This window comes from Protobothrops mucrosquamatus, unplaced genomic scaffold, assembly GCF_001527695.2.
Source record: "Protobothrops mucrosquamatus isolate PMUCROS unplaced genomic scaffold, P.Mucros_1.0 scaffold1653, whole genome shotgun sequence".
NCBI lineage: Eukaryota > Metazoa > Chordata > Lepidosauria > Squamata > Viperidae > Protobothrops > Protobothrops mucrosquamatus.
In genome coordinates this window covers 164,498-191,689 of record NW_015387810.1, presented here as the reverse complement: position 1 = coordinate 191,689, position 27,192 = coordinate 164,498, and the positions used below count along the sequence as shown (strand labels likewise).

Here is a 27,192-nt window from a genome sequence, read left to right as displayed (position 1 = left end):
CTGAACGCCTTTTCTCAGCACGGAGATGGAGACTCCACCTCCCTCCCTTGTATTTTTGTATAAGCATAGGGTCAGTTAGTTTGGTGAGCCACAACGTCTTGCTGTCAGTCACATGGCTACGCTCGCGTCAAAGACTGGAGATCACGGTCCAGGACGGGCGTGGCAACTTTGGCTGACTTGATCTGATTGGGCAGGAATAGTCTACTACCCAATGGTGGAGTCTCCATCTCCGTGCTGAGAAAAGGCGTTCAGGTAAGACAACGCCCCTTCTCTTAATGTTAAAATTTGTCTCTTAAAAATAGACACGATCACATATTTCTCATTTTGGCAGTGTGTTAAAACCGTAGATTAAAAAGCACAAAAGTTTTTGTAAATAAAAAGTACAAATTTACACGATCGCAAGGAAATTTAAATAGAAGATAGCCCAAGCACTTTGGTCACATGTTTTTAACTTGTCTTGAAAAATGTGCAAGTCACCATCGATAACTTGAGTCAATGAATAGATTGATGCTTACATTTTCCAGTTAATTTTAGACTGAATAGAAATTAATAAATGGTTTTACAGCACTAACATATTGTGGACTTTATATTTTTCTGAGTTTTTACATGATTGTCCCATCTAGCTCAAATTAGTATATTCTAGTGGTCTAACTGAGTATATTTCAATGTCAATTTTTATTTAGTAAGGAAGACTGTGAATAGCTAAAATTATAAGTTGTTGGAATACAGATTTGGAATAATTACTGTTTATAGCTACAGAAGAATTTAGTTCAAGAGGAATAGCTGTGCTAACTATTTTCAGAGTGTGTTGTTTCCAAAGTGTATCATACACTTTCAGTCTCCATTACTGTCCAAATGCAAGTCAATCTTGCACCGCCTTGAAAATGTTATTTTACTAAAATGAGGAGTTTTAGCAATACTTACACAATAAGTCTGAAGAGATTGTCTGAGAGTTGTTGGCATGCTATTAAAAACATTCCCAGTCATGAAATAATGGCTCGTCACAGGTCTGTCTGATGTTTCTTGTTTTGTATCTAAAACAACAAAATACAGTTTTTTTGTAGCTGTGAACTGTACTTTTTGTTTAAAAAATGTTTTGAGGCTACTCATAATTGGTCCAAGGCCTGAGCTGATACTGCTAAAAGAACAGAGCTAAAATTTTCAGCCAATTTTTTCATATTAGGGGATGTTGTTACTTAAAATAGATGTATTATGTCTGCATGCTGTTCAGTTTTAGTGGTATGGTCCCGGGAACTTTGGTTGGAAGCATATTTAGCCCATGAAAATTTAGTTTTTCAAAATGAAAAGGAAAAATTAATAGTTACTTCACATACTTTATATATCAGCAGTGTGCAGCAGCCGCCAAAAAAGCTAATACAATCCTTGGTTGTATAAACAGAGGCATAGAATCAAAATCACATGAAGTATTAGTACAACTTTATAAAGCCTTGGTAAGGCCACATCTGGAATACTGCATCCAATTTTGGTTGCCACATTACCAAAAAGATGTTGTGACTTTGGAAAAAGTGCAAAGAAGAGCAACTAAGATGATTAAAGGCCTGGAGACTAAAACATATAAAGAATGGTTGCAGGATTTGGGAATGGCTAGTCTAGAGAAAAGAAGGACTAGTGGGGACATGATAGCAGTATTCCAGTATTTGAGAAGCTGCCACAAGGAGGAGCAGGTCAATTTATTTTCCAAAGCACCAGAAGGCAAGATAAGAAACGATGGATAGAAACTAATCAAGGAGAGAAGCAACCTGGAATTAAGGAGAAACTTCCTAACAGTAAAGACAATTAACCAGTGGGACAGCTTGCCTTCAGACGTTGTGGGTGCTTCATCACTTGAGGTTTTTAAGAAGAGACTGGATGGTCACTTGTCTGAAATGATATAGGCTAGGGCAGGGGTAGGCAACCTCGGCTCTTTTATGACTCATGAACTTCAACTCCCAGAATTCCTGAGTCAGCATAGCTGACTCAGGAATTCTGGGAGTTGAAGTCCATGAGTCATAAAAGAGCGAGGTTGCCTACCCCTGGGCTAGGGTCTCCTGTTTGAGCAGTGGGCTGGACTAGAAGAACTCCCAAGTACATTTCTATAATCAGATATGAAGCACCTCATAATTTTGAGTTAAAAAAAGGAAAAGTGTTCCACAGAATGATTTGTGAATTTTTCAAGCATTAAGACAGAGGTCCCCAACCTTTTGGGCACAAGGGACTGGTTCCATGGAGAGAGGTTTTTCTGCGGACCGGAGGGTGCGTGTTTTTGTGTGTTGCTTGCATCTCGTGGATGGAACTTTGCTTATTTGTGTGGACCGGTTGCTGGCATGCCACAGCCTGGTACTGGTCCACGGACCGGGGGTTAGGGATCCCTGCATTAAGACATATTTAACCCCTCTATTTAATTTCTCCAGGATCAAAAAAATTGATGTCTATTATATGAGTATTTCTTCCACATTAATAAAATATTTTATGATTTAAATATATACTAAATATATCTTTTAGACATAAACATAATAGATTCAATTTTAGAATAATATATTTTTCTTAGTATAATAGACTTCATATTTATAGGTACTAATGTAGTTCCACTCTTTGTGGAAACTTTCCAGGAGGAAGATTTATTACTTTGTAGCTTCCTGAATAGCTTTCTGGATAATATGCAGTTAATGAATCAATTTTTCTGGAATTATCACTTGTTTAGTAAGTTTATTGCACAAGAAAGGGACAAACTAAATTTTTGTCTTCCTTAAATTCCTATAGTAAGGAATGCATTATGATTGAAAGTAGGCTAAAAATTAAAATGAAATAAAATCACCTCAAATTAGGTGTATCTTGAATAACTGTTGCAGTTATATTTATTCATTTAAATTTGGTTAATATTATAATTTTCTTGTCAATCCTTTTTTAGTAGATATAGAAATTATTTTCTGTGAATAATCTTATATATTTTTTAGAATCCATGTAATTTTATTATTAATCTTAATGGAATCCTGGTGTTTGCAAAATGATTAAGGGGAAGAAATCTAATCATACTAAACAATTTAATTGAATATGTTCAATAGGCATGGAATGTGTACAGATTTAGGGAAAATAACAAAACTGGGACTGAGGAAATGGGAAAAAATTGAAATATTATGGAAAAAGTACATTGCTAACTTTCTGAACAGAATTTTATAACTCACAAAAGGAAAGTTAAGCACTACAAGAGGACATAGTATTTTGAATGTACCCTCAGCTCATTTCCTGCTAAGTCAGATACAAGTAGGGGTTTTTTTTAGGCAGTGGTCCACATTTGTCTTGGAGGGATATGTCAAGTCAAAGAAATGATTGGTGCTAGAATAAAACTCAAACGTAAATTTAGTTAGATTAATTTGGTTAAATGAAATCCCATTGATATAAATATCCTCAAAGTGTTCAGTAAATTTCCTCTTTGTTGTTGTTGTTAGTTGCGAAGTCATGTCCAACCCATCATGACCCCATGGACAATGTTCCTCCAGATCTTCCTGTCCTCTACCATCTTCTGGAGTCCATTTAAGCTGACGCCTACTGCTTCAGTGACTCCATCCAGCCACCTCATTCTCTGTTGTCTCCTTCTTCTATTTACCTCAATCTTTCCGAATATTAGGCTCTTTTCCAGTGAGTCCTTCCTTCTCATTAGGTGGCCAAAGTATTTGAGTTTCAATTTCAGGATCTGGCCTTCTAAAGAGCAGTCGGGGTTGATCTCTTCTAGGACTGACCGGTTTGAACGCCTTGCAGTCCAAGGGACTCGCAGGAGTCTTCTCCAGCAACCGTAGTTAAAAGGCCTCCATTCTTTGGCGCTCAGCCTTTCTTATGGTCCAATTTTCACAGCCATACATTGCAACTGGGAAAATAATGGCCTTGACTATACGCACTTTTGTTGGCAGGGTGATGTCTCTGCTTTAAATTTCCTCTTATGGTTTATTAAAATTGTTTGGAGAAAGCCTGAACACTGTATCCATGATTTTGAAGTAGTTCACAGGTTTAAAAGGCTCTGCTTTGAATCATGGCCAGCTTGGTGAGTTACAAAAAGAACAATAAAGCTGCAACTATTATGAATATTTGTTTTCATAGGTGGATGGAAATCTGCCTAGATGAAGAGTTACCACCTACTACTGAACTGGAAGAAGGTTTAAGGAACGGTGTTTACCTTGCCAAATTAGCTAAGTTTTTTGCACCAAAGCTGGTCTCTGATAAAAAGATCTATGATGTGGAACAGATACGTTACAAGGTAAAATTTACATACAAGTAGTCCTTGATTTATGATCACAGTTTGGACCAGAATTTCCATTATTAAGTAAGGCCATTGTTAAATGAGTCATGCTGCATTTTATGACTTTTTTTGCCAGAGTTGTTAAGTGAATCATTATAATTAGAAAGTGAATCATATGGTCATTAAGCAAATCTGTTTTCCCCCCATTGATTTTGCTTATTGAAAGCCTGCTGGGCAGATATAAATGGTGTTCACATGATCCTGAAATGCTACAACTGTCGTAAATACATACTAGTTGCCAAGTGCCCAAATTTTGATCAAATGACTGTGATGACAGTTGTAAGGACAAAGATTGGTTATAAGCCACTGTTTTCAGTGCTGTTGTAACTTCTAATTGTCGCTAAACTTATGGTTGTAAGTTGATAACTACCTGTATAAGATTTGAGTAACTATATAGAAATTTTTCTAGCAATTAATGCTTGATATTTTTACTATAACAGCATGCACCATTATTAAGATTATAATAAGTTCTTTTTATGTCTCAGGATTAGATCTTAGCACCAAAAGCAATTGTCAGGGTTACAAGTTACCCTCTGGTACTGCATTGTAACCATTGCATTTTATTTATTTATTTATTTATTTGTTTGTTTATTTATTTGTTTATTTATTTATTAAATTTATATACCGCCCTATCTCCCTTACGGGACTCAGGGCGGTGAACAGGCGATACTAAAAACCACAATAATAAATAAATAGTTTCTGTTCTAAAATCAAATTAAATAACAGGCCTGTTCTAAAAACACCCCATACAAAAACCCCCTGATTTTGTATTAGTTTGATGCGGTCCGGCCGGCGTGCGAATAGATGGGCCTTCAGGGCTCGGCGAAAAAGGCGCAGGTCCGCAACTGTACGTAGGTCGGGGGGTAGGTCATTCCAGAGGGCAGGAGCTGCCACAGAGAAGGCTCTCCCCCTGGGGGTCGCCAGCCAGCATTGTCTGGCCGACGGCACTCTAAGGAGGCTTTCTCTGTGGGAGCGGACTGGTCGAAGGGAGGTGTTTGGTAGGAGGCGGTTTTGCAAATACCTAGGTCCATTGCCATGGAGCGCTTTAAAAGTTGTTACTAACATCTTGAAGCGCACCTGGAAGGCCACCGGCAGCCAGTGCAGCTCACGCAGGAGAGGTGTTACATGGGAGCATCTAGAGGCCCCCAAAATCCCCCGCGCAGCCGCATTCTGAACTAGCTGGAGCCTCCGGGTGCACCTCAAGGGGAGCCCCATGTAGAGAGCATTGCAATAGTCCAGGCGGGAAACAACGAGGGCTTGAGTGACTGTGCGTATTCACCATAGCTCCTGAATAAGTTTGAGATATTATAAATATATTAAAGTAAACAGTCATTCATCAGAAAACTGAATTAAAATGAAATAAATTGCTTTATTTTAGCTAGTATCAATAAATGAAATAATTCTACTAAAATTCTACTAAAAATAGACTATGGAGAAGCATTTTTCTAAAATGATGTTACAGTGAATGAGGGCGAATATACATGTCCCAGAATAATGTTGCAGGACCCAATCTGGGTTGGCCACCAGAACCAGAGATTTTGTCTTCCGAGCTTTCAAACTCGTGCTGGAGCCCATCCTCAGGGAACATTTCTGTGTGCTTTGGTCTGTTCTGCTTTGGTCTGTTCTGCGTGTGGCATTTATAAGGTGCCTGCCAGCATGAGTCCAAAAGTTCGGAAGACAAAACCTCTATAGTACTACAGTATCATCAGCTAATAGGAACATTGCTTTCTGTCAGATAAGGTGATACATTTCTTTTGACAAGGCAGCTGCTATCATGCAGAACATGAGTAAACATCCATCCCCTTCTAAATTGATATTGTTGAATTAAGTGCTTATAAGCTGTTTCAGAAGTCTGACAATAGGAAGAATGCGAAAAATCAAGTATTTGATTATTTCTTGTATAAGCCCTTGAAAATGTAAATAATAGGTTTGTGGAACTGATTCAATAATTTTATTTTATCTTTTCTAGTACGAGGGCAATTCGGAAATAAACCTCTGTTATCAATGACAGACACTTGCAGATACAGAAGTTTTATTATACACGTTAGAAAACTACAACATTACATTACAATTACAACAACAACAATAACAACAATAACAATATAATGATAATGATATTGATGATGATGATAGTAGTAGTAGTAGTAGTAGTAGTAGTAGTAGTAATAATAATAATAATAATAATAATAATAATAATAATAATAAAGTTGGAAGGGACCTTGGAGGTCATCTAGTCCAACCCCCTGCTCAGGCAGGAAATCCTATACCAGGGGTGTCAAACTGCCGGCTTGTGGGCCGGATGCGTCATGACAAAACCGCACCCACCCTATTACCAGCAATGGAAAAAAAGTTGTCATGTGACGTTGCGAGTTTGACACCCCTGCCCTATACTATTTCAGACAAATGGCTGTCCAGTCTCTTCTTAAAAACTTCCAGTGTTGGAACATTCACAACTTCTGGAGGCAGGTTGTTTCACTGATTAATTGTTCTAACTGTCAGGAAATTTCTCCTTAGTTTTAGGTTGCTTCTCTCTTTGATTATTTTCAATCCATTGCTTCTTGGGGAAACTAATCAAAGAGAGAAGCAACCTATATTTTTTGATATAATCACCATTCAAATTGAGGCACTTGTCATAACGTCTTACAAGGTTTTAAATTCCTTAGTAGTAGTCACTCGGTGCCAAATCTGAGCTATCGGGAGGGGGGGTGATCAAAAACATCCCAACAGAACTGCTTCAGAAATTCTTCGGTGCGTCTAGCAGTGTACAGGCAAGCATTATCGTGAATCAACTCCACACTGGAAGTCAGCATGCCCCGACGCTTGTTATGGATGGCTAGTCTGAGTTTTCGTAACATTTCACAGTAGACTTCTGAATTGATGGTTGAACCATGCTCCATGAACTTCACTAGCAGTACTCATTTGGCATCTTCACATTTGGCGGGATTTTCTATGGCACCACTTCCAGTGTGTTGTTGGTTCACAATAATGCTCGCCTGCACATTGGTAGATGCACCCAACCTTTGAAGCAGTTCTGTTGGGATGTTTTTGATAAATAGATGAATATTTTTTATTTGTATCTTATTTGAGTGTATACATTGAACTGAGAGATCAGGAGTAGGGGAATAGAAAAATCTTAACCTTTTAATTTGCTAAACACTCTAAAAATTGGTTTTATTTTTGCTAAGGAAAACCTTCAAGGTATCTTTGAACATTTTCTTGACTTTCATAGAATACAATTAAAAAAAACAAAAAATACCCATGACAAAAACCAACATCTGAAATGTGTGTGCATGTATATGTATGCGTGTGTTTTTTGTAGAATACAGATAGTCCTTGTTTAGTGATTGCATTGTTTAGTGACCATTAAGTAACTGTATGATCAGTCCTTGCTTTGCTGGTCTGTAAAGCAATGGAAAGCTGAAGTAAGATCACAAGTATAGTCAGTGATTTCATTTAGAGACCTTTTTGTTTGACAACCAAGTAGACAGTCCCAGTGTAATAGCTTTATATTTTAAGCTATTTTTAAGTTTTTTTAAAAAAAAATCTTGTTTAAATGCCATTTAAATTTCATGTATAAGACAGAGTTAGGCATTTAATTTTTGTGTGTATGCTCATTGAAATAAACATTTTTGTTTCTGTCTCTTTTTTCCTTTCTTCCATTAGCGTTCAGGTCTACATTTCCGACATACTGATAATACGGTACAGTGGTTACGGGCAATGGAATCTATTGGCCTACCAAAGGTAAGCATTTGAAAGCCGTTGGTAAAGTACTTGTTAAAATAAGGAAGTGTATTTAAATAGGATACAAATTTGGTCAAGACCATTGACTCATTTCTAATCTAGACTAACAGTAATAGCTAGAAATATTGTGAAGCTGGATATAAATGTGCTAAGGATTGAACTAGGGATTTTTTGCACATTAAACATTCCCATTCCAGTTAACTATAGTTTTCCCCTAACTAACTGAAGGACTGACTGAATAACTGACATAGAGGAAGGAAGGACTGAGTGAAAAAGTTAAAATGGCTGTACTGTCAAATCACTGCCTATTTTATCCAGTATTGTTATAACCAGAAAAAAATTAACTAGAAATTGTCATCTTCTATGCCTAATTGCAAAAGCAAATATTGTACTACAGAGTTGTCATTTTTTGAAAAAAGATAATGCACACCAGTCGATTACTATTTATCTTACATGACTTAAAATTCTACTTAGAATTATAGTTGGACTTAGAACAAACTCTTAGCCATGTCTGACTCCCATGATTAAGTCCCTCATTAACTGTTGGTACAATTGCTTGCAGTCCATTTTTATATGAGGTACAAAAGCTGGCCATTTAAATTTGGCTAGGATATGTTGTTTAATATAGATGCCAATTTTACATTCTGAAATATTAGAACAAACACAAAATAATATTTTGAGCCATGCTATAACTATAATCTTATATGCATGAATTCCTCCAAGGCAAGATCTGGGAAACAGTTTTTATTTCAGAATTATTCAAACACAATGAAACATCATTAAAATACATAAAATATATTGTATTTAATCATACTTTGTTGAATATATGACAGAGGTTAAATTTATATATAATACTAAGCCAATGACCCACTGTACATATCTTGTTAAAGAGAAGAAAATAACATTCTGTGGGAACTGAGCCAATATCAGTGTATGTTAACTTGTCAACATTCCATATCTTTCAGGTTTTTTTAAAGAGTTGAGGATGGCATTTTGATTTGACGAAGTAGGCGGAAACTATTCATCTAGGCCCAGAAATAAATAGTTGATTAGAACCTATTACTGTCATATTTATCTGTGGAATTTTGTGATATTTCTTTGAATGCAATGATTAATGAAATTAATAATGATATGTTATTCAGATTTATCATTACTTCATTTAAGATGGCTACCATAGAACAGAAAATTTACATGATTAAATATAAATATATCTAATACAATAGGATATAATAGGATACAATAGGAGATTATATGCATAATCACACACAACGTAAAGTGCAAGTATGATAAGCTGGATCTTAGAAAATTCAGACTACAGTGCTTATCGGGAGATTAAATCTTCTTCCCAGTGGATTTTATTTTTGAGTAGTAGTGTTTACATTTATTGGACACCAATCCTCCACTGAGCAAGAATTTGTTTCCTATGTCAAAATTTACCGTTTGATCCTCTGCTTTAACATATTAGTAGCTAAAATCTGAGTAATACATATTTGTTAACTGAAATCTTTTTCATCCTTAGATTTTCTATCCAGAGACCACAGATGTTTATGATAGGAAAAACATACCTCGTATGATCTATTGCATTCATGCATTAAGGTAAAACAGATCTGTGCTGAATTTCTAAGATTTTTTTCATATCTTCATTTTAAAAAGTTTGCAACAAAGCCTAATTACTTCATAGTTATGAACCATAGTTAAGTCAGTTTAATTCAGTTAAACTGTTAAGAATAAAGTTCTGTTCATATTCAATTCTGTAGTATTACTTCATAATATTAATTTCAAAAAATAAAAATGGGGTCAATTTGAGATTGAAAATAATCCAGCTTCCCAACTTCTCTCTCTACTGTATATATTTAAACTGTGTTTTAATTATGGAAACCTGTAAAACTGGCTGTTGTGATCTTTGATTACTTATTCACTAATGCCCTATTTCAGGTTTATGCTATTGTATACATAATAAGGCTCAGCAGCATACTCAGACAATTTTTTAAAAAATTTGGATGTCATAAATGGAATCCTGTTGTTTCTATAGAATTTACTATAATTCAGAAAATACTGTGTAAGTACTATGCAAAAAAAAATATACATTCATGCTCAAATTAGTATGTGATAAATATTCATTTAAACATTATGGAACAGGAAACTACAGCTAGTGCTCACAGTTGAGATCAGCAATTCAATCAGTAAGCAACATGGTTGTAAAGTAAAACATTACATGACTGTACCTGACTTACAATGACAGTTTGTCAGTTCCAGCTATGATCATTAAACAAATCACCATTGTTAATTAAGCATGATATCATGTGAGCACCACTTGTGACTTTCTGCCGCCTTCCCCACTAACTTGGTTTGTCAAAAGCAAATGACTATTTGAAGACTGCAAATGGTGATCACACGAGGACCCTGCAATTGGCATAAATGTGTACCAGTTGTCAAGCACCCAAATCTCAATCGTGTTTGTGGAGACACTGCATGAGCCATAACTTTGAGGATGAGTTATAAAGTCTCCTTTTTTAGTGCCATCAAAACTTTGGTCTCTAAGTGTTCAGAAAGCTGTAGTTGAGAGTGGTAGAGATGCAAATTATTGATTTTTATATATGTAACACAATGTCCATATGAAAATGAAGTGGATTCCTCCTCTCACAGCATGTAGTGTTTTGGTTTTGATATCTGCATCCTATGCAGGCTTCCATCAGAGCATGGAAGAGCAATAAATCTCAAGTAAGTTCTTATCTAGACAGATATTATTTTGTATAGTAAATCTCTTTCTGGCATTTTAAAGAAGATTCTTGGGTCAAGTCATCATTTTACCATCTTTAAATAAATTAGGATAGAGAACATTTTGGACAGGTGACAGGGTACCACCTTTATGAATAGTTCTAGGAGAAGGAAAATTACTGAGCATAGATTGATGTGAGACAAACTGCATGGGCCGGTCATGTATATTATTGGGTCAAATGTCATTGGTTTTTAGTGGCTGAAACATGTCACTCATTCAATTTTGGAACTCTTTACATTTGTATGTTTGTTTTCTTGCTAAATCATGTTATTAATATAACTACTGTATGCAAACCTGGTTGCTGAGCTTGTTAAATATGTGTGTAAGATTGAAATTGTTTTACGAAGTAAACATGTGGGACTCCAAAAATTAAGTATTTTTAGCATGAAACAGTTCATAACAAAATGATGCTAAATTCTACCCTAGTGATATCATAATCCATGGTCACAAATTCTATAGAATGTTGAACACTGGGAGGCTTTGAGATATTTATATCTCTTAGATTACTAAAGATGCCTTAAGTGATTTCCAGACTTATAAAAACATAGATATGAAGATCTTCACATGTCAGCTTTCCCAGGTAGACCAGATAGTCTCCTTTACAGGCTTGAGAACCTAGGGAAGGTCCTAACCTAACCCTAACCCTAACACTAGGGAAGGTCCCTTCTGATCTTTCTTTGCCCATTAGACAGCTGATGCTGTGTCCTCTGTTACCTGACCATTCCCTAGGCAGCATTTACCTGTACATAATTTCAAGGAAAACTATTTTTCCGTGTGTTTTAACTCTACCCTTTCCTCCCAAGACAATGTCTATTAATTGGATATTATTTAGAATACATCAGTCTGAACCATCAGATGAATGATAGAATAATTTAATGTCTTGCTGCAGTCTAAACTCTTCTGCTAGGAAACACAAACACTTAATTTTAAAGGAACCTAGTCTCAGGTACTATATTTTGGTGATTTGTTTATTGATTTGTCTTATACATTCATGTATATATTGTTGACTCAAATGTAAAAATTACCTTTGTTGAAAATTGTGTTTTTAGCTGGTAGGAAAACTCTTCGGAATTTTAAAAGATTTCAGTTACCATTTGTTATTTTGGTTTTGGGAGATGGCTGCCCACAATAGAAATTCCATAGAAAAGTGTTTTTGTCTCTCCCCCACCCCCCAGCAGCCACAAAACTGTGTGGTGGTTCCACTGCTAACATAAAGCCAAATCTGTATCTTGAGCTGAAGAATCAACAGTTTAGGATATGCTTGATTACTTCAGTCTTTTGTATTCCAGGTTCTGGACCTAGTAACACTAGTTAAATGGGAAATCTGGAATCATTAATTGAAAAGCTTATTCCTGAGTATGGGGATTTCCTATTCTGCATCATCCAGAAGAGTGTCACAGAATAAATATGTGCCCATGTAGAACTCCTTCTCCTGAGGGAAATAGATACATCCACACACTTCAGAACTCAGGTGGCCAGCAATGTGAGGGTAGAAAACCCAGGAGTCCTCAGGGAGGACTGGTGCATGCATTGGTGAGAGATATCCTCCCCTTCTCTCTGCTGTACTGTCATAAAGTGATAAATATGTGTGTGCGTATGAATAGAAGCACTGCATCTTCCAAATCTGTTTCCCTTGCCTACTAGAGCATATGTATAGCATATGTGAATGCAGACTAATCCTACTCTTCAAGGAATGATTTTACATTGAGATTTGAATATCAGATGCAACAAGTTATTACATCATCACAATGTCTAACAATGATAACATTATAAAATTCAAGCATGTAATTTTCTTTGTTCTTGAATAATTTATATATATTTTATGGTTAAAAACAACTTCAAAACCTGAATAATTTCAAATATATATTTGTGCCACGTTGTTGATTTGCAGCTTTGTTTAATATGAATTCTTTCTAAGGCTTCAAAATATTTTAAGACAGTTCATACTAGTAGTGTGTGATTATTAACATTCCCGACACAACTACAAATTCTGAAAATAGCAATTAATAATTATCAATGAAAATAAGAAAAGATCATATTACATAAGTATGATTTTATTTTATTTTATTAATAAAATAAAGCACTTCTAAAAGTGTGCTAAAGTGAATGTTTCTTATTGATAAAAATAGAATTCCATTGCCCTCTAGTGGTGCACAATACTTCTCCCCAATTTTCTTTTTCTCTCTAGCTATTAAATATTATGCTAACTCATGATAATCATAGCAGTTGTTAAAATGTCAAAATTGAATGTATTAATGACTAATTAAGGAACTTAATTGTGCCAATTAAAATAATTTCTGAACACTAGGAAGCTATGGAATTATTCACTGGTATTTTACTAAAAATCATTGGTTCTAAGTGTAATACAAAGCTGCTTTTAAAAATTGAAATCACAAGTAGAAAATGGATAATCACAACATGCCATATTTAGGTTCATATGTTATCTATTAAATATTTAATATTCTTTGAATCCTAGAAAATTCTAAATTACTGGAAATCTAATTTTCCTAATATTTCCTGCTTCCAGAAATGGCTGTTTTCTTTTCATGTTTGCACCCTGTGTTCTAACAGCTCGGCAAATCCACAATTACATTTACTTACAGTTAGTATATAACTTCATGTTTGTCATCTCTTTGTTTTCATTCAGGTTCAACTTTTAAAATGTTAAGCTTCTCCAAATAAAAAAAAAATCTTCCTTTTATATCTAAAATATGCCTTGGCCAGTTTTGAACTGCTTTGACCCATTCTTTTATAGCAATTTTGATAGTCCCTTGGTTAATCTTAATAAATTTCCCAAATCCTCAACAGTTGTTAACTTCACATGGCAGGAAGAAATAAATAAAGATGTGAACTTGTTCAGCTGTTGTCCAGATGGTTCTACTATACACATTTTATATAGATTTTCAAACCCCCGAAATGAAATAGGATTTCTTGGAGTAATTTCTATAGTTTTAAGTTTATTGCAGATTCCTCAGAGCATTGAAGAACTGAAATATAGACATTCAAAGGTATATGTATGTGAAAGAAATATTATTTTCACTACTTTCACTGTTGAGGCAATATTTTATATATATTATTTTGAACTGTCACAAAGAAAGGAGATACAGAAGTTTTACAAATCCAATTTAAAAGTGTTTTGAAAAGAATGTGGTTATCATTATTTAGGAAAGCAACCATTTCTAACAAAACTTGCAACATTGTATAAAGAGCAACACATGCATTGTATAATAAACATAAATAGGCAATATTCAACTTTAATTAATCACTCCCATTTTTGTAATTTACTTTCTTTTTCTTTCTCTCCCTCAGTTTATATTTGTTTAAACTAGGAATAGCTCCACAAATCCAGGATTTGCTTGGAAAAGTAGACTTTACAGGTACTTTTAATCTTTAACTTTTCTGTATTGAGGAAATTTTATGTTTTGAAGCTTCTACTAATTCCTTAATTGGTTAACAGTGTTCTACACTTCCATCATTCTTTGTGTTTTTGTGCTGAAGTGGGTGTAAAGTAGCTATGCAAAAAATGTGCTGTATTTTACAAAGAGATGCCGAATAACAAACGCTACAGTTATGTGTGCTACAGTATTTCCCATATAGAAAAAGGAGATAAGAATTAGAGGAATAATGTTTGTCTCATTTGTGTATGTATATGTCATGCTTGATTTTGTCAGTTAGTAATCTGGACAGTTTTTTTTCTTGTATTGTAATTTCTTTCTTTCTTTTTCCTTCCTCTTGTCACGAATATTTAGAGGAAGAAATAAGTAATATGCGGAAGGAACTGGAAAAATATGGTATACAGATGCCATCATTTAGTAAAATTGGAGGCATCTTGGCCAATGAGCTTTCAGTGGATGAAGCTGCATGTAAGTTCCCCAGGCTATTCTAACTTGTTTCCTAAAAGAGAATGATATTCCTGAAAGCTGCTTTAACTTTAAATACAAAGTGACTATCAAATTTACCAAGTACCTTCAGTAACTAGAACAAGGGCACAAAGTACTTGTTTTTGCAACTAGCTATTTTAGTGTGTTATGAACTTTTTAAAGATTTACATATTTTAAAATTTTGTTTGCTATCCACATTGTGAGTTAGAAGCAGCACATCAAAAATTAGAAAAGTATCATTAACCATATCATAGCATTCAAAATAGTTAAGCTTAAAAATGTAACTATCAAGGAAAAAAATAACAAACCCTTCATCTAATTGTTTTCTAATGATCTCTTGGGATAGTTTTTTCTGTTGGTTTAGCTATGTATATTCGTAGCCTAAAAACAAAACAGGAAAGGAATAAGGGTTTCATTCAAATATCCATACCTTCGATATTCTGGTGAAGCATTTTTATTTAGGTCAGGAGTCCCCAACCCCTGGGCCACAGCCCATTTGGAACCGGGCTACAGAAGCAGCAGGAGAGCACGCACATTCCCACTTGCGTGAGCACTGGACAACCACATGCGCACACACTACATTTGCACAAGCAGCAGGTGCATGGGTCTGCTGCTCACACAAATGGAGCTGTGCATGCGCTTGCCAGTTGCTCGTTTGGAACTATCCCTGGTCTGCAAAGCCAGAAAGGTTGGGGAACTCTGATTTAGGCTGTTCTGTTCTGATTTAAAAAAAAAAAAAAAACTTTGTGAGTATGCCTTTACATACTCCCCTTTTGCTTGCTGTCTGTTTTGTATGAAACCAGACTATTAAATAGAAATTGTGGAGAAAGCAAATTGTAAAAGTATGATAGGTAATAACAAACATTTTGGAAATTTTAATTCATTGAGACTTTTATCTTTAAATATTGAATTATTATTCTGGGTTATTCTTTTTTCAGTGCATGCTGCAGTTATTGCAATTAATGAAGCTATTGAGAAGGGAATTGCAGATCAGACTATCAAAACATTGCAAAATCCTAATGCCGTGTTAGTAAATGTGGATGATAATTTTGCCCATGAATATCAGAAGGAACTTTCTGGAGCAAAAAAGAAAAAACAAGAGAATGCAAAACTTAAGGTGAAGAAATAAATTATTTATTATTAACTGTATGTCATAGAATAATTAAAACACTGTTTTAAATATGCAAGTTTGTAAAACTTAAAATGTCAAATGTATCAATGCTAGTAAATAATTTTTTACACATAAAACAAGTTTGTTTTATTTGTATGCCATGTAATTGCCCAAAAGATCAATCTTATCACATATTAATATATTAATAAATGAGGAAAAAATGCCTGTACAAAAATACATAAAAGAACCAAACAAAATAAAAAATATAAATCTAAATTTAAAACAGCGTTTCCCAAAATTAGGAAGTAGACCTGCTGACTGGTACATTCCTGGGGAAGAAATAATAGCCTGGCCTCAAAAGGTGCCTGGAAGAGTAAAGCATTAGCTAATTTGGGTTGGTTCCTTTTTTCCTCTCTAGGAAAACATACCTTGAATGCAAATAGGGAGGGGGCGGAAAATTTACCAAAATGTCTTAGACAGATGTTTTCTGTCTGTCTTATTCACATGACTATAAAAGAGGGAGGAGGAGAATCAAAACTAGGCTTGTAAGATTTTATTACTATAGCCAATCTAAATAAAAGTACAGTATGAAAAATCTATTTCTTATTCTGGTCTTATTCTGGTGTTCCAGGTAGACCTGGTAGGGCTGACACCTATTAAGATGAGATTAAGTAACAAAGTTTATTTTTCAAGACTTGGAATCCTCAGAGAATATTTAAAAAAGGAGGCCCATTTACCAATTCTGCTGTGCCAAAAGTGTAATGAAGATTAAGAAATACAATATAAACTGTTCAATTTATATTCCAATTTGGTTCAGTATAGAAAATTTAAAGTATTAGAATGGTATTACAAAGATATTAGTTTTAAAAACTGAATTTATCTTTACATTATATAATATTTTTTTTGTAATTTATCACTAATCACTATGTAAAGAATTACATTATTCTACATGGGGAAGGGGTAGCAAAGAAAATAATTATTCATACAGGAAAGATAGTTACCTTAGATTTATTTTTGAATTATAGATAAATATTCACTTTCTGTTTATAAAGTGACTATTGATATAGTGAAAAGACTCAGGAATATTATAACTTGTGTTTGAAAAGTAATTATTTCTTTCTAAATTCAGTCAAAATATATCTTTGTGTGTTACATGCCTTTGTATGTGAGTTTTCCTCCCGTATGTGTTCACCACCTCCTTTTTGAAATCAGGAATAACTCTGTCCTTCTTTCTGTAATGGTAATTGTTGCTTTTAGAGTGACTCAATTTTGGAAGAGGAAAGAGATGTATATGAAGAATTGCTTACACAAGCTGAAATCCAGGGAAACATCAATAAGGTCAACCGTGAGTATTCTTCCCTCTTATGAAAACATTGATCCTTGACATACCCACTCTTAATATTAGTGGGAAGTACCAGTGTGTATTATTTTCTCACACTGGCATAGATTATTATTTCATCAGTAATATGTCAATCTTTCAGAGATTTTTTGCTATTATAGTACTAATTCTGGACAAGGACATTCTTCTTTGCCCTTTTGCATTCTCAATAACAATAGAAACATTATGATTCTAGTCTGCTTTACCTATCTTTTTCTCTTCTTCTGCCAGCTGCAAAGTTCTGTAAATTTTGACCCCTCTTACGTGTTGCATTTTAGTGTTGGATTTAAGAAGTGTCTATTCTGAAGTGTCCTTGCATGCTTGCCCAGCAGGATTTGATGCAAGTTCTCTTTAAAAACTGCATGTATCAAACGGCTAAAAGAAAAAAAAGAACCTTTATAATATTTTGCTTTCTGTAAGCATTGTTTTCCTTTCAGTTCACATAGCTTTAGCCCAAGTGAATGAGGCTATTGACATGCAAGATGAAGTGGCACTAATGGCAGGCTTCTTGTTGGGTCGAGACTCGGACGAACTTCAAGACGACGTTTTAAGGAGGACCATGGATCGTGCCAATAAACTATGATTTCTCGTCTCTTGTGTCCATTGACTAATATTGCACGATCTCACTGTGGCTTTAGCGAATTGAAATTTCACACTAAAGTCAGAACTATGAAGCCGGAAGAATGTTTATCTTCTCTCCCCTAAAAAAAATACTTTATATATAATATTGCATAATTTACTCTTAATTTAACTTGGAAACATAATATTTTCTAAGGTTAGATATAAACAGAGAAAAATCTAACTTAATTTGAAAAAAGTCAAAATTGTCTGTTCTAAGAAATATTTCTGACTATTTGCTTTATGAAAGGACACCATATTTTTTGTAAGAACAGCCTAATATTGATGTCCTTAAAGCTGGTATCCACCTAATAGTTTTGATTATTATGGTATTGATTACTTATTTGCCTTTTAATTAAAATACAGTAAGAAATGTTTTCCCCCTAATCTGTTAGATAGCAGGGGTTCCAATTATCCTCGACAAAAATGAGATACAGAATGAAGTTAGTGTTGCCAATGAGGAATCAGACTCTCACAAATTTAGTGAGTAACTTGTTAATTTTCACTTATAACTTCACCTCATGGTAAAATTTAAGATTAAGCAGTTATAATGATAAAATATGAGTCCAGTTATATTTTATCTAAGCTAGTTCCATGGTGCTTTTTGTCATTTTTGCTTTGTTGTCACATTGCTTTCATTATTTGGTTCAGTAGCTAATTCCCTCCCCCCTCCCATACACACACTATTGTGTTCTTAATCCAGTTCAGTTACTGGGATAATTACACTTTGCCGCATAACAGATAGAATTTACTTACCCATCTCAGTTATTTTGTATTATTAAGTTAGTGTGACAACAAATAGAATTTTGAAAGTATGGCATGCTTCTATAATATATTACTTAAAAGGGAATATGTGTAATTTATAGTTGAAGTTCTTTTTCTTTGAACACTATGTTTAAGAGGGTTCTAAATTTGCAGTTGCCTTTCTGTCAATTGCTCTTTGCTTCTTGAGATATTAGAGATTTTCTTCTAGACGTTGATTTGAGCTCACTTTTCATTTCATGCTTTCTTTGGTTTAACTTAAGAACAATTTATTCTCCATAATATTTGAATTGAATTCTTGAATATAATCATTTTTGCTTGTTATATATGCATCAGTTGATTTATTGATCAGAATTTCTTTAGAGGTAGATATTTTTTATTTGCGTATCTGTATTTTGTTCCATTATTTTAAAACACTAAATGAAAATATTAATTATATAAAGGAAGCCATTAGTTTTATCAAGTGTTGTTCTTCAGTCTAAGAATGTAATTACCCGTATTTATTCGAGTATAACGCGCACACGTGTATAACGCGCACCCCTAATTTTCGATTAAAAATCGGTATAAAATTTTGTTTCACTTTTTCTCGGCTCAGACCAAGCATTGTAAGTGACAAACGTTGTTGAACACGTGCGGCCATGATAAAAATCATTTATTGACAACGTAAACTATGAACACAATACCGAAATANGAACAACCCAGCTCTGAGCCTGCTTGAAGTTCTGCTGCAAAATTCCTCCTGGTACCTAGCACGGTTATTTGATACTAAAGAGCAGAGAACACAGGTAACTGATTATAACGTGCTAGAGTGACACCGAAATCGCTTAACTTTAAAGTGTGATTTCAGTCTTGATACTTCGGCCTTCTTACAAATAGAAGAGAGGGGATTTCAAAATACTTTATATATAATATTGCATAATTTACTCTTAATTTAACTTGGAAACATAATATTTTCTAAGGTTAGATATAAACAGAGAAAAATCTAACTTAATTTGAAAAAAGTCAAAATCGTCTATTCTAAGAAATATTTCTGACTATTTGCTTTATGAAAGGACACCATATTTTTTGTAAGAACAGCCTAATATTGATGTCCTTAAAGCTGGTATCCACCTAATAGTTTTGATTATTATGGTATTGATTACTTATTTGCCTTTTAATTAAAATACAGTAAGAAATGTTTTCCCCCTAATCTGTTAGATAGCAGGGGTTCCAATTATCCTCGACAAAAATGAGATACAGAATGAAGTTAGTGTTGCCAATGAGGAATCAGACTCTCACAAATTTAGTGAGTAACTTGTTAATTTTCACTTATAACTTCACCTCATGGTAAAATTTAAGATTAAGCAGTTATAATGATAAAATATGAGTCCCGTTATATTTTATCTAAGCTAGTTCCATGGTGCTTTTTGTCATTTTTGCTTTGTTGTCACATTGCTTTCATTATTTGGTTCAATAGCTAATTCCCTCCCCCCTCCCATACACACACTATTGTGTTCTTAATCCAGTTCAGTTACTGGGTTAATTACACTTTGCCGCATAACAGATAGAATTTACTTACCCATCTCAGTTATTTTGTATTATTAAGTTAGTGTGACAACAAATAGAATTTTGAAAGTATGGCATGCTTCTATAATATATTACTTAAAAGGGAATATGTGTAATGTATAGTTGAAGTTCTTTTTCTTTGAACACTATGTTTAAGAGGGTTCTAAATTTGCAGTTGCCTTTCTGTCAATTGCTCTTTGCTTCTTGAGATATTAGAGATTTTCTTCTAGACGTTGATTTGAGCTCACTTTTCATTTCATGCTGTCTTTGGTTTAACTTAAGAACAATTTATTCTCCATAATATTTGAATTGAATTCTTGAATATAATCATTTTTGCTTGTTATATATGCATCAGTTGACTTATTGATCAGAATTTCTTTAGAGGTAGATATTTTTTTATTTGCGTATCTGTATTTTGTTCCATTATTTTGAAACACTAAATGAAAATATTAATTATATAAAGGAAGCCATTAGTTTTATCAAGTGTTGTTCTTCAGTCTAGGAATGTAATTATATTACATGTAGTGGGTTATCCAGTAGAGCCTTATATATTTGGAGTAATCAAAGCATACGTGCAATAGCTCTTACCTGATATAATTTCCCATTTACCGGTACTTCAGCATCTATCTCAGGTTGCGAATGTATCAGAAAATTAATTGCATTTGCTGATTTTAATGTAACATGTTAAGCATAGAATTTTAAAGACTGCTGTTTTATTTTGAAGAGAAAACAAACTTCTGTCCTTTATAGTAATCCAGCCCTCACATACAAATTAATATTGAGTTGGTCACTTTTCTTATTTCCTTGATCTTTGATTATATTAATTTTAAAAAGAAGCATTAGATTATGCTTTTTGAATTTAAAATAACCAAAGGTCAAGGAAATAAAATTATTTTAATTAAATTATTTCATAAAAACCTGTTAAATTAGTCAATTAAATATAAAGTATAAGCTTGCATGGTTATGAGCACCTTTCGCTTAGAATATTTTTTTTAGATTTTTTTTCCTTTTGGTAGTTTTCAACAGATTTCTGTGGCATAATTAGCTTCAAACAAAAGACTTAACAATTTTCTTCTTCTATATCGTTAGAAATACCAAATATACAATCTGTATAGTAGTATGTAGTGCAACAGGGTTAACTGGGTTTTCGGATATTTCTATTTTTTGACACTAGAACTTATTGCAGTTGACAATATTAACATTGCAATTCGTAACTGTGACTCAAATATGACAATTGCTGCTTTAATGAAACCTGAAGCCCAGTTACCTGAAGTTTACCCTTCTGCTGCCTCTGTCTATCAGACTGAACTCTTCAATCTTCAGCAACAGAATGCTATGGTAAGATGGAAGCTGTTTGAATATGTTCCCAAACCCAACTTATTGGAAAATAGATATACTAAATATCTATAATTTCTCCTATGACTTTTAAACATGCGCTTTCTGCAAAGACTTGTATTAATTCTTGGTTGTCAGTGTGTTTGCACAAACGTGTATTCAATTTAGAAGATAGATTTTAAAAAAAACACCAGATTTTTGAAATGTGTAGGTTTGTTTCTAAAGTCATATGTAGTCCTAACTTAATAGTGCTGTTCTTGTATCAGGCTTTATCTCACAAATTTTGGTCAAAATTAGCTGACTAATTTTGCTGCTGATTTTAACATACCAAAATTTCCTTCAGTTTAGGATGGACTTAGCATTCCTGATAGCTTAGTCTTTGGTCATTCTGACCCACCTTAAGAAATCCTTTCTTTACTATTAATAGTTGGTCACCAATGTTTTTCTATTGCAGAGACCTTGTCAGGCCTCTTTCTACTTCAGATTTTGCTCCTTGCAGGTCAGCAGTTGCTCTATATTTGAACAATTTAGCTGTTGTAGCTGGGAGGCAATATGTGCTTTCAAAGCAGTTGTTCTTGCAACAGGATTGATTTTCCTAATTTTCCTGTCAAAATTAGTACAGAGAAGGTAAAAAGGAAGAAGGGTAAAAAAAAGATGATATGGAGTATTTGAAGAAAGGATAGCATGGAGAAAAGCAAAGAGAGTAAAATGCCTATAAAAGCATTTGCTTGTTCATTGATGTTTTGTTAATAAAATAAAAATGAAATAAAATTAAAATATATATGTAATTCAGAGAAATATGTAAGCTAATAAGTATTTTATTTTCCGATAGTTAAAGTTGGGCTTTCTTAATTTTTTTTAGGAATTCTAATTTTGAGTAAGCAAAACTTGACATCTACTGTGTACTGTGAATGAAAATAATTCTCAAATGTCTACTGAGGCAATATTTAGGTCAATTAAGATGTTTGCAAATTATATGTAAGTTTTTGCATTTCTACAATGAAATTTAAAAGCTTACACATTATTTTGTAAAATGCACTTTGCTTATTAGATGTATTACTTTAATATTGGTACTTAGATTTTTCAGGGTTAAACCATAACTCATTTTTTACATATTGAAAGCTTTGTTTTCTTGCTGATCTGAATATATTTCTACAGAAATACTTAGGTCATGATGAACTGTCTATTGCTGTTGAAATGCTCTCAGCTGTCGTGCTGTTAAATCAGGCTTTGGAAAGCAAGAACATAGAGGCAATAAAAGCACACCTCAACAACCCATCCATTGGCTTTAACAATGTGGAGGAAGAGAACTTGCAACGGTAAAAACATTTAATTACAGATTATTTCTGTGACTTATTTACCACTTATATTTTAAGAAGATTGTTTAATTACACAAATTCTATAATTTAATGTTGCTTTACTGTGTGGAATTGTTCATTAAACTATGATAATCTTTTAGGTAATATAATTCTAGGTTACAGTACAAAACAAACAACTTTTGAATTATTTCTTCACAGTTGTGCTGACACCTTGCTGTCTATTAAATTAGAGGCTTCATCTCAAGGACAACAATATTTAAGCTGGAATGACATCCAGAACTGTATTGACATGGTTAATACACAAATTCAAGAAGAAAATGATAGTAAGTATTCTGGTCCACTTAACTCTTGGTTCATACATTTCAATAATAAAATACTGATCAGTATATAATATATGCTAAATAGCATTAATTTATTAACAATACCCAGTTCATTTAAAAAAAATTCCAGGATTGTGAGATTGCAAACCATAACAACAATTGATCAACCAAAAAATACATGTTAAATGTTTTATAGTGTATTGGCAGAAAAAAACCTCTCCCTTTTATTTATTGAATATAGGGAATATCATCTTCACTTCCACTACCAAACCCATTTAAAAAACAGTTTGGTGAGAATTCAGTCATAGTGGCAGACTGTTGAATTAATGGTAGACTTCCTATGCTTCAAATAAATTGAGCATCTTTGTTCCAAAAATAGCATAAAGTCAGTATATTGAAGAAAGTCATGCAAGTGTTAATCTAGCTTTTATTGTTAGAATCAAGCAGATAATGTACAGATGTTCTGCAGATATTTGGAGAATTAGGCCAAAAAATGGGTTTCAAATTGCTCTTCCTCAAGGTATAGTTCACTCATTTATATTCTCATATTGATGTCCAATTAAAATTGCTTAAGACTACCAAGTAATTTTGATATGCTTCTTTCAACCAGCCATTCTTAAATAAAAGTATATTTTCATGTATTTTAAAAATATAACAATTAAAAACTGAATAATAAATGTGGAATTAGTTTAAAACACTTTGAATATTGATACATAAATACAGTTAAGTTTCTTTAATAATATAATAACTATACATTTTTTTTTAGAAATTTTGGCAGTGGGTTTTATTAATGAGGCTATTGATCGAGGAAATCCAATAAGAACACTAGAAACCCTGCTGTTTCCCACAGCAAAATTGCAGAATGTAAAAGAAGCAAATGCCTGGCATTATCAAGCAGTTCTGAACAATGCAAAAACACGCAAATGTCAGGTAGACAATTTTCAGTACTTTTTTCCTATTTTGTCAAAGTTTTTGATAATTCATTGCAATTATTTATTACAATATATTGATGGCATCTCTGGAAGATGTAAATCTCCTATAATCTCTATTCCTCAAAATGTAGACAAAACATTTTGTTTCTGCATATTCTATGGAGTTTTGGGGTGCTAGGGAGTTATGAATTGTCCTCAGCTTGACATTTTCAAATATCTAATTGTCTTCTAAGTAATGAATTTGAAGAGACTATGAGGCCTGTTATGCATTGTTTAAATACTATTGTACCAGTATCAGAATTTTAATAAAATTCTTAGGATTGGCTTTTTAAGAATTTGCACAATGGATTTGGGGGTTACTAAAAAATTCCTTGCATCTTTGTGGATGTTTCATTCTGTAACAGATACATGCTTAGGTTAAGGTGGTGATCTGAGAATGGTCAGTTTGTAATCTTACACATAACTCAACCCTGCTTTACACCCATGCCTACAATGAGGGGGAAAATTATTTGATCCCCTGCTGATTTTGTACGTTTGCCCACTGACAAGGAAATTTTAATTTTAATGGTAGGTTTATTTTAACAGTGAGAGATAGAATAACAAAAAAAAAAACCAGAAAAAACACAATTCAAAAAAGTTATAAAATGATTTGCATTTTAATGAGTGAAATAAGTATTTGATCCCCTATCAGTCAGTAAGATTTCTGGCTCCCAGGTGTCTTTTATATGGGTAATGAGCTGAGAATAGGAGCACTCTCTTAAAGGGAGTGCTGCTAATCTCACTCTGTTACCTGTATAAAAGACACCTATCCACAGAAGTAATCAATCAATCAGATTCCAAATTCTCCACCATGGCCAGGATCATAGAGCTGTCCAAGGATGTCAGGGACAATATTGTAGACCTACACAAGGCTGGAATGGGCTACAAGACTATCGCCAAGCAGCTTGGTGAGAAGGTGACAACAGTTGGGGCAATTATTCACAAATGGAAGAAACACAAAATAACTGTCAATCTCCCTCGGGGCTCTCTCATGGAATTTCAATGATCATGAGAATGGTAAGAAATCAGCCCAGAACTACACGGGAAGATCTTGTCAATGATCTTAAGGCAGCTGGGATCATAGTCATCAAGAAAACAATTGGTAACACACTACACCGTGAAGGACTGAAATCCTGCAGCACCCGCAAGGTCCCCCTGCTCAAGAAAGCACATGTACAGGCCCGTCTGAAGTTTGTCAATGAACATCTGAATGATTCAGAGGAGAACTGGGTGAAAGTGTTGTGGTCAGCTGAGATCAAATTCAAGCTCTTTGGCAGCAACTTGCCGTGTTTGGAGGAGCAGGAATGCTGCCTATGACCCCAAGAATACCATCCCCACCGTCAAACATGGAGATGGAAGGATTATACTTTGGGGGTATTTTTCTGCTAAGGGACAGAACAGGACAACTTCACCGTATCAAAGGGACGATGGACGAGACCATGTACCGTCAAATCTTGGGTGAGAACCTCCTTCCCTCAGCCAGGGCATTGAAAATGGGTTGTGGACGGGTATTCCAGTGTGGCAATGACCCAAAACACACAGCCAAGGCAACAAAGGAGTGTCTTTAAGAAGCAGCACATTAAGGTCCTGGAGTGGCCTAGCCAGTCTCCAGACCTTAATCCCATAGAAAATCTGTGGAGGGAGCTGAAGGTTCAAGCTGCCAAACGTCAGCCTCGAAACCTTAATGACTTGGAGAGAATCTGCAAAGAGGAATGAGACAAAATCCCTCCTGAGATGTGTGCAAACCTGGTGGCCAACAACAAGAAACGTCTGACCTCTGTGATTGCCAACTAGGGTTTTGCCGTCAAGTACTAAGTCATGTTTTGTCAAATATTTATTTCAATCATTTAAATGCAAATTTATAACTTCTTTGAAATGTGTTTTTCTGGATTTTTTTGTTGTTATTCTGTCTCACTGTTAAAATAAACCTACCATTAAAATTACAGACTGATCATTTCTTTGTCAGTGGGCAAACGTACAAAATCAACAGGGGATCAAATAATTTCCCCCCTCACTGTATCTACATGAAAAAATAATCACAGCATATTGTGAAAGCATGAAATATGTTGCACACTTATGAAAGGATATAGCTGTACTGTCCTGCAGTCCTATGATGCAAAAGTGGAATTACTCTCATTTTTTTATTTCTTACTACAAGGGTGTGTTACTCAAGGACCAGAACAAAAACTAAATTTTATTTCATTTATATTTAAATTTAGCTAAAATATAGTTAATATGTTACATGCACAATAGGTTTTTTTCATGTCATATTAAAGATTATAATTTGATATCATCTATGGAGAGTTTCAGTCATCCGGATCATGGTTGTTGCATAACAGATAGATTAGTCTGAACTAATTCTTCCATTTTCACACCCCCACCCCAACATCCAGCCAGATGAAGCTTTTTGGATGAAAAGCAAAACATCTTCCTCAAGTCAAAACATAGTCAAAACATTTGAAAGCATACTACTCTAGGGTTTAGAGTAGAGTAATGAACAACTCTGTTTATTATGTTTGCCATATTGTCTCGCTGCTATTATGTCAAGCAGTACATGCAGTCTTCCAGTTTAGCAATACAATTTGGGAAATGCCCATAAACCAGGAGCAACTAAGATTGTACAAATCATCTGGAAAACTGATTTCCTTGTGGCATGGCTACATAGAATGTACCACTTCTCAAAGAATTTTGGGACCTATATCCTTTAGGGCTTGGTGCAGCTGGACTACTTGTAGTATGTCTGTGGTACTCAAAGGCCTTCCATTGAGACTCAGAACATGAAAGGCTCTTGAAGCCGTCACTTTCCAAATGTTTGTGTAACCAGTAGCTTCAATGCTTAAATGAAGTGTGTGTGTGTTTTCATTGCTACCTTGTTGATTTTTTAAAAAAAGGATTAAATATTAAGGTGGTCAACAAGTTGAAGATTACTTAATTAATCTGATAACTGCCCCCAGAGATCAGGGTGATCCCTGATCTCCCTTCCTTCCGCCGCGCCCTCAAGACGTGGCTGTTCCAACTAGCGGGACTGGCCTGAGGGATTTTAAAGGGGGTTTTAATTACTTTTAAATTGGACATATTTAAATATTTCGTTTTAATCAAATTTTAATTAAGTATATGTATATATGTTAGTATTTTATTCAA

General features: G+C 34.2%; 1 protein-coding gene across 1 annotated transcript in view; it reads left to right on the top strand.

The window, feature by feature from the left end:
• IQGAP2 (IQ motif containing GTPase activating protein 2) overlaps positions 1–27,192 on the top strand; it is a 119,993-nt gene that overhangs the window by 56,782 nt on the left and 36,019 nt on the right. The window contains exons 3-16 of the mRNA XM_029285423.1: positions 4,093–4,249; positions 7,955–8,032; positions 9,552–9,628; positions 14,121–14,188; positions 14,561–14,674; positions 15,631–15,809; positions 17,061–17,148; positions 17,619–17,696; positions 19,264–19,346; positions 19,759–19,846; positions 21,281–21,444; positions 22,600–22,760; positions 22,959–23,083; positions 23,847–24,010. Of these exons, the coding sequence (XP_029141256.1) occupies positions 4,093–4,249; positions 7,955–8,032; positions 9,552–9,628; positions 14,121–14,188; positions 14,561–14,674; positions 15,631–15,809; positions 17,061–17,148; positions 17,619–17,696; positions 19,264–19,346; positions 19,759–19,846; positions 21,281–21,444; positions 22,600–22,760; positions 22,959–23,083; positions 23,847–24,010 (1,624 nt within the window). The remainder of the gene's footprint in view (positions 1–4,092; positions 4,250–7,954; positions 8,033–9,551; positions 9,629–14,120; positions 14,189–14,560; positions 14,675–15,630; positions 15,810–17,060; positions 17,149–17,618; positions 17,697–19,263; positions 19,347–19,758; positions 19,847–21,280; positions 21,445–22,599; positions 22,761–22,958; positions 23,084–23,846; positions 24,011–27,192) is intronic.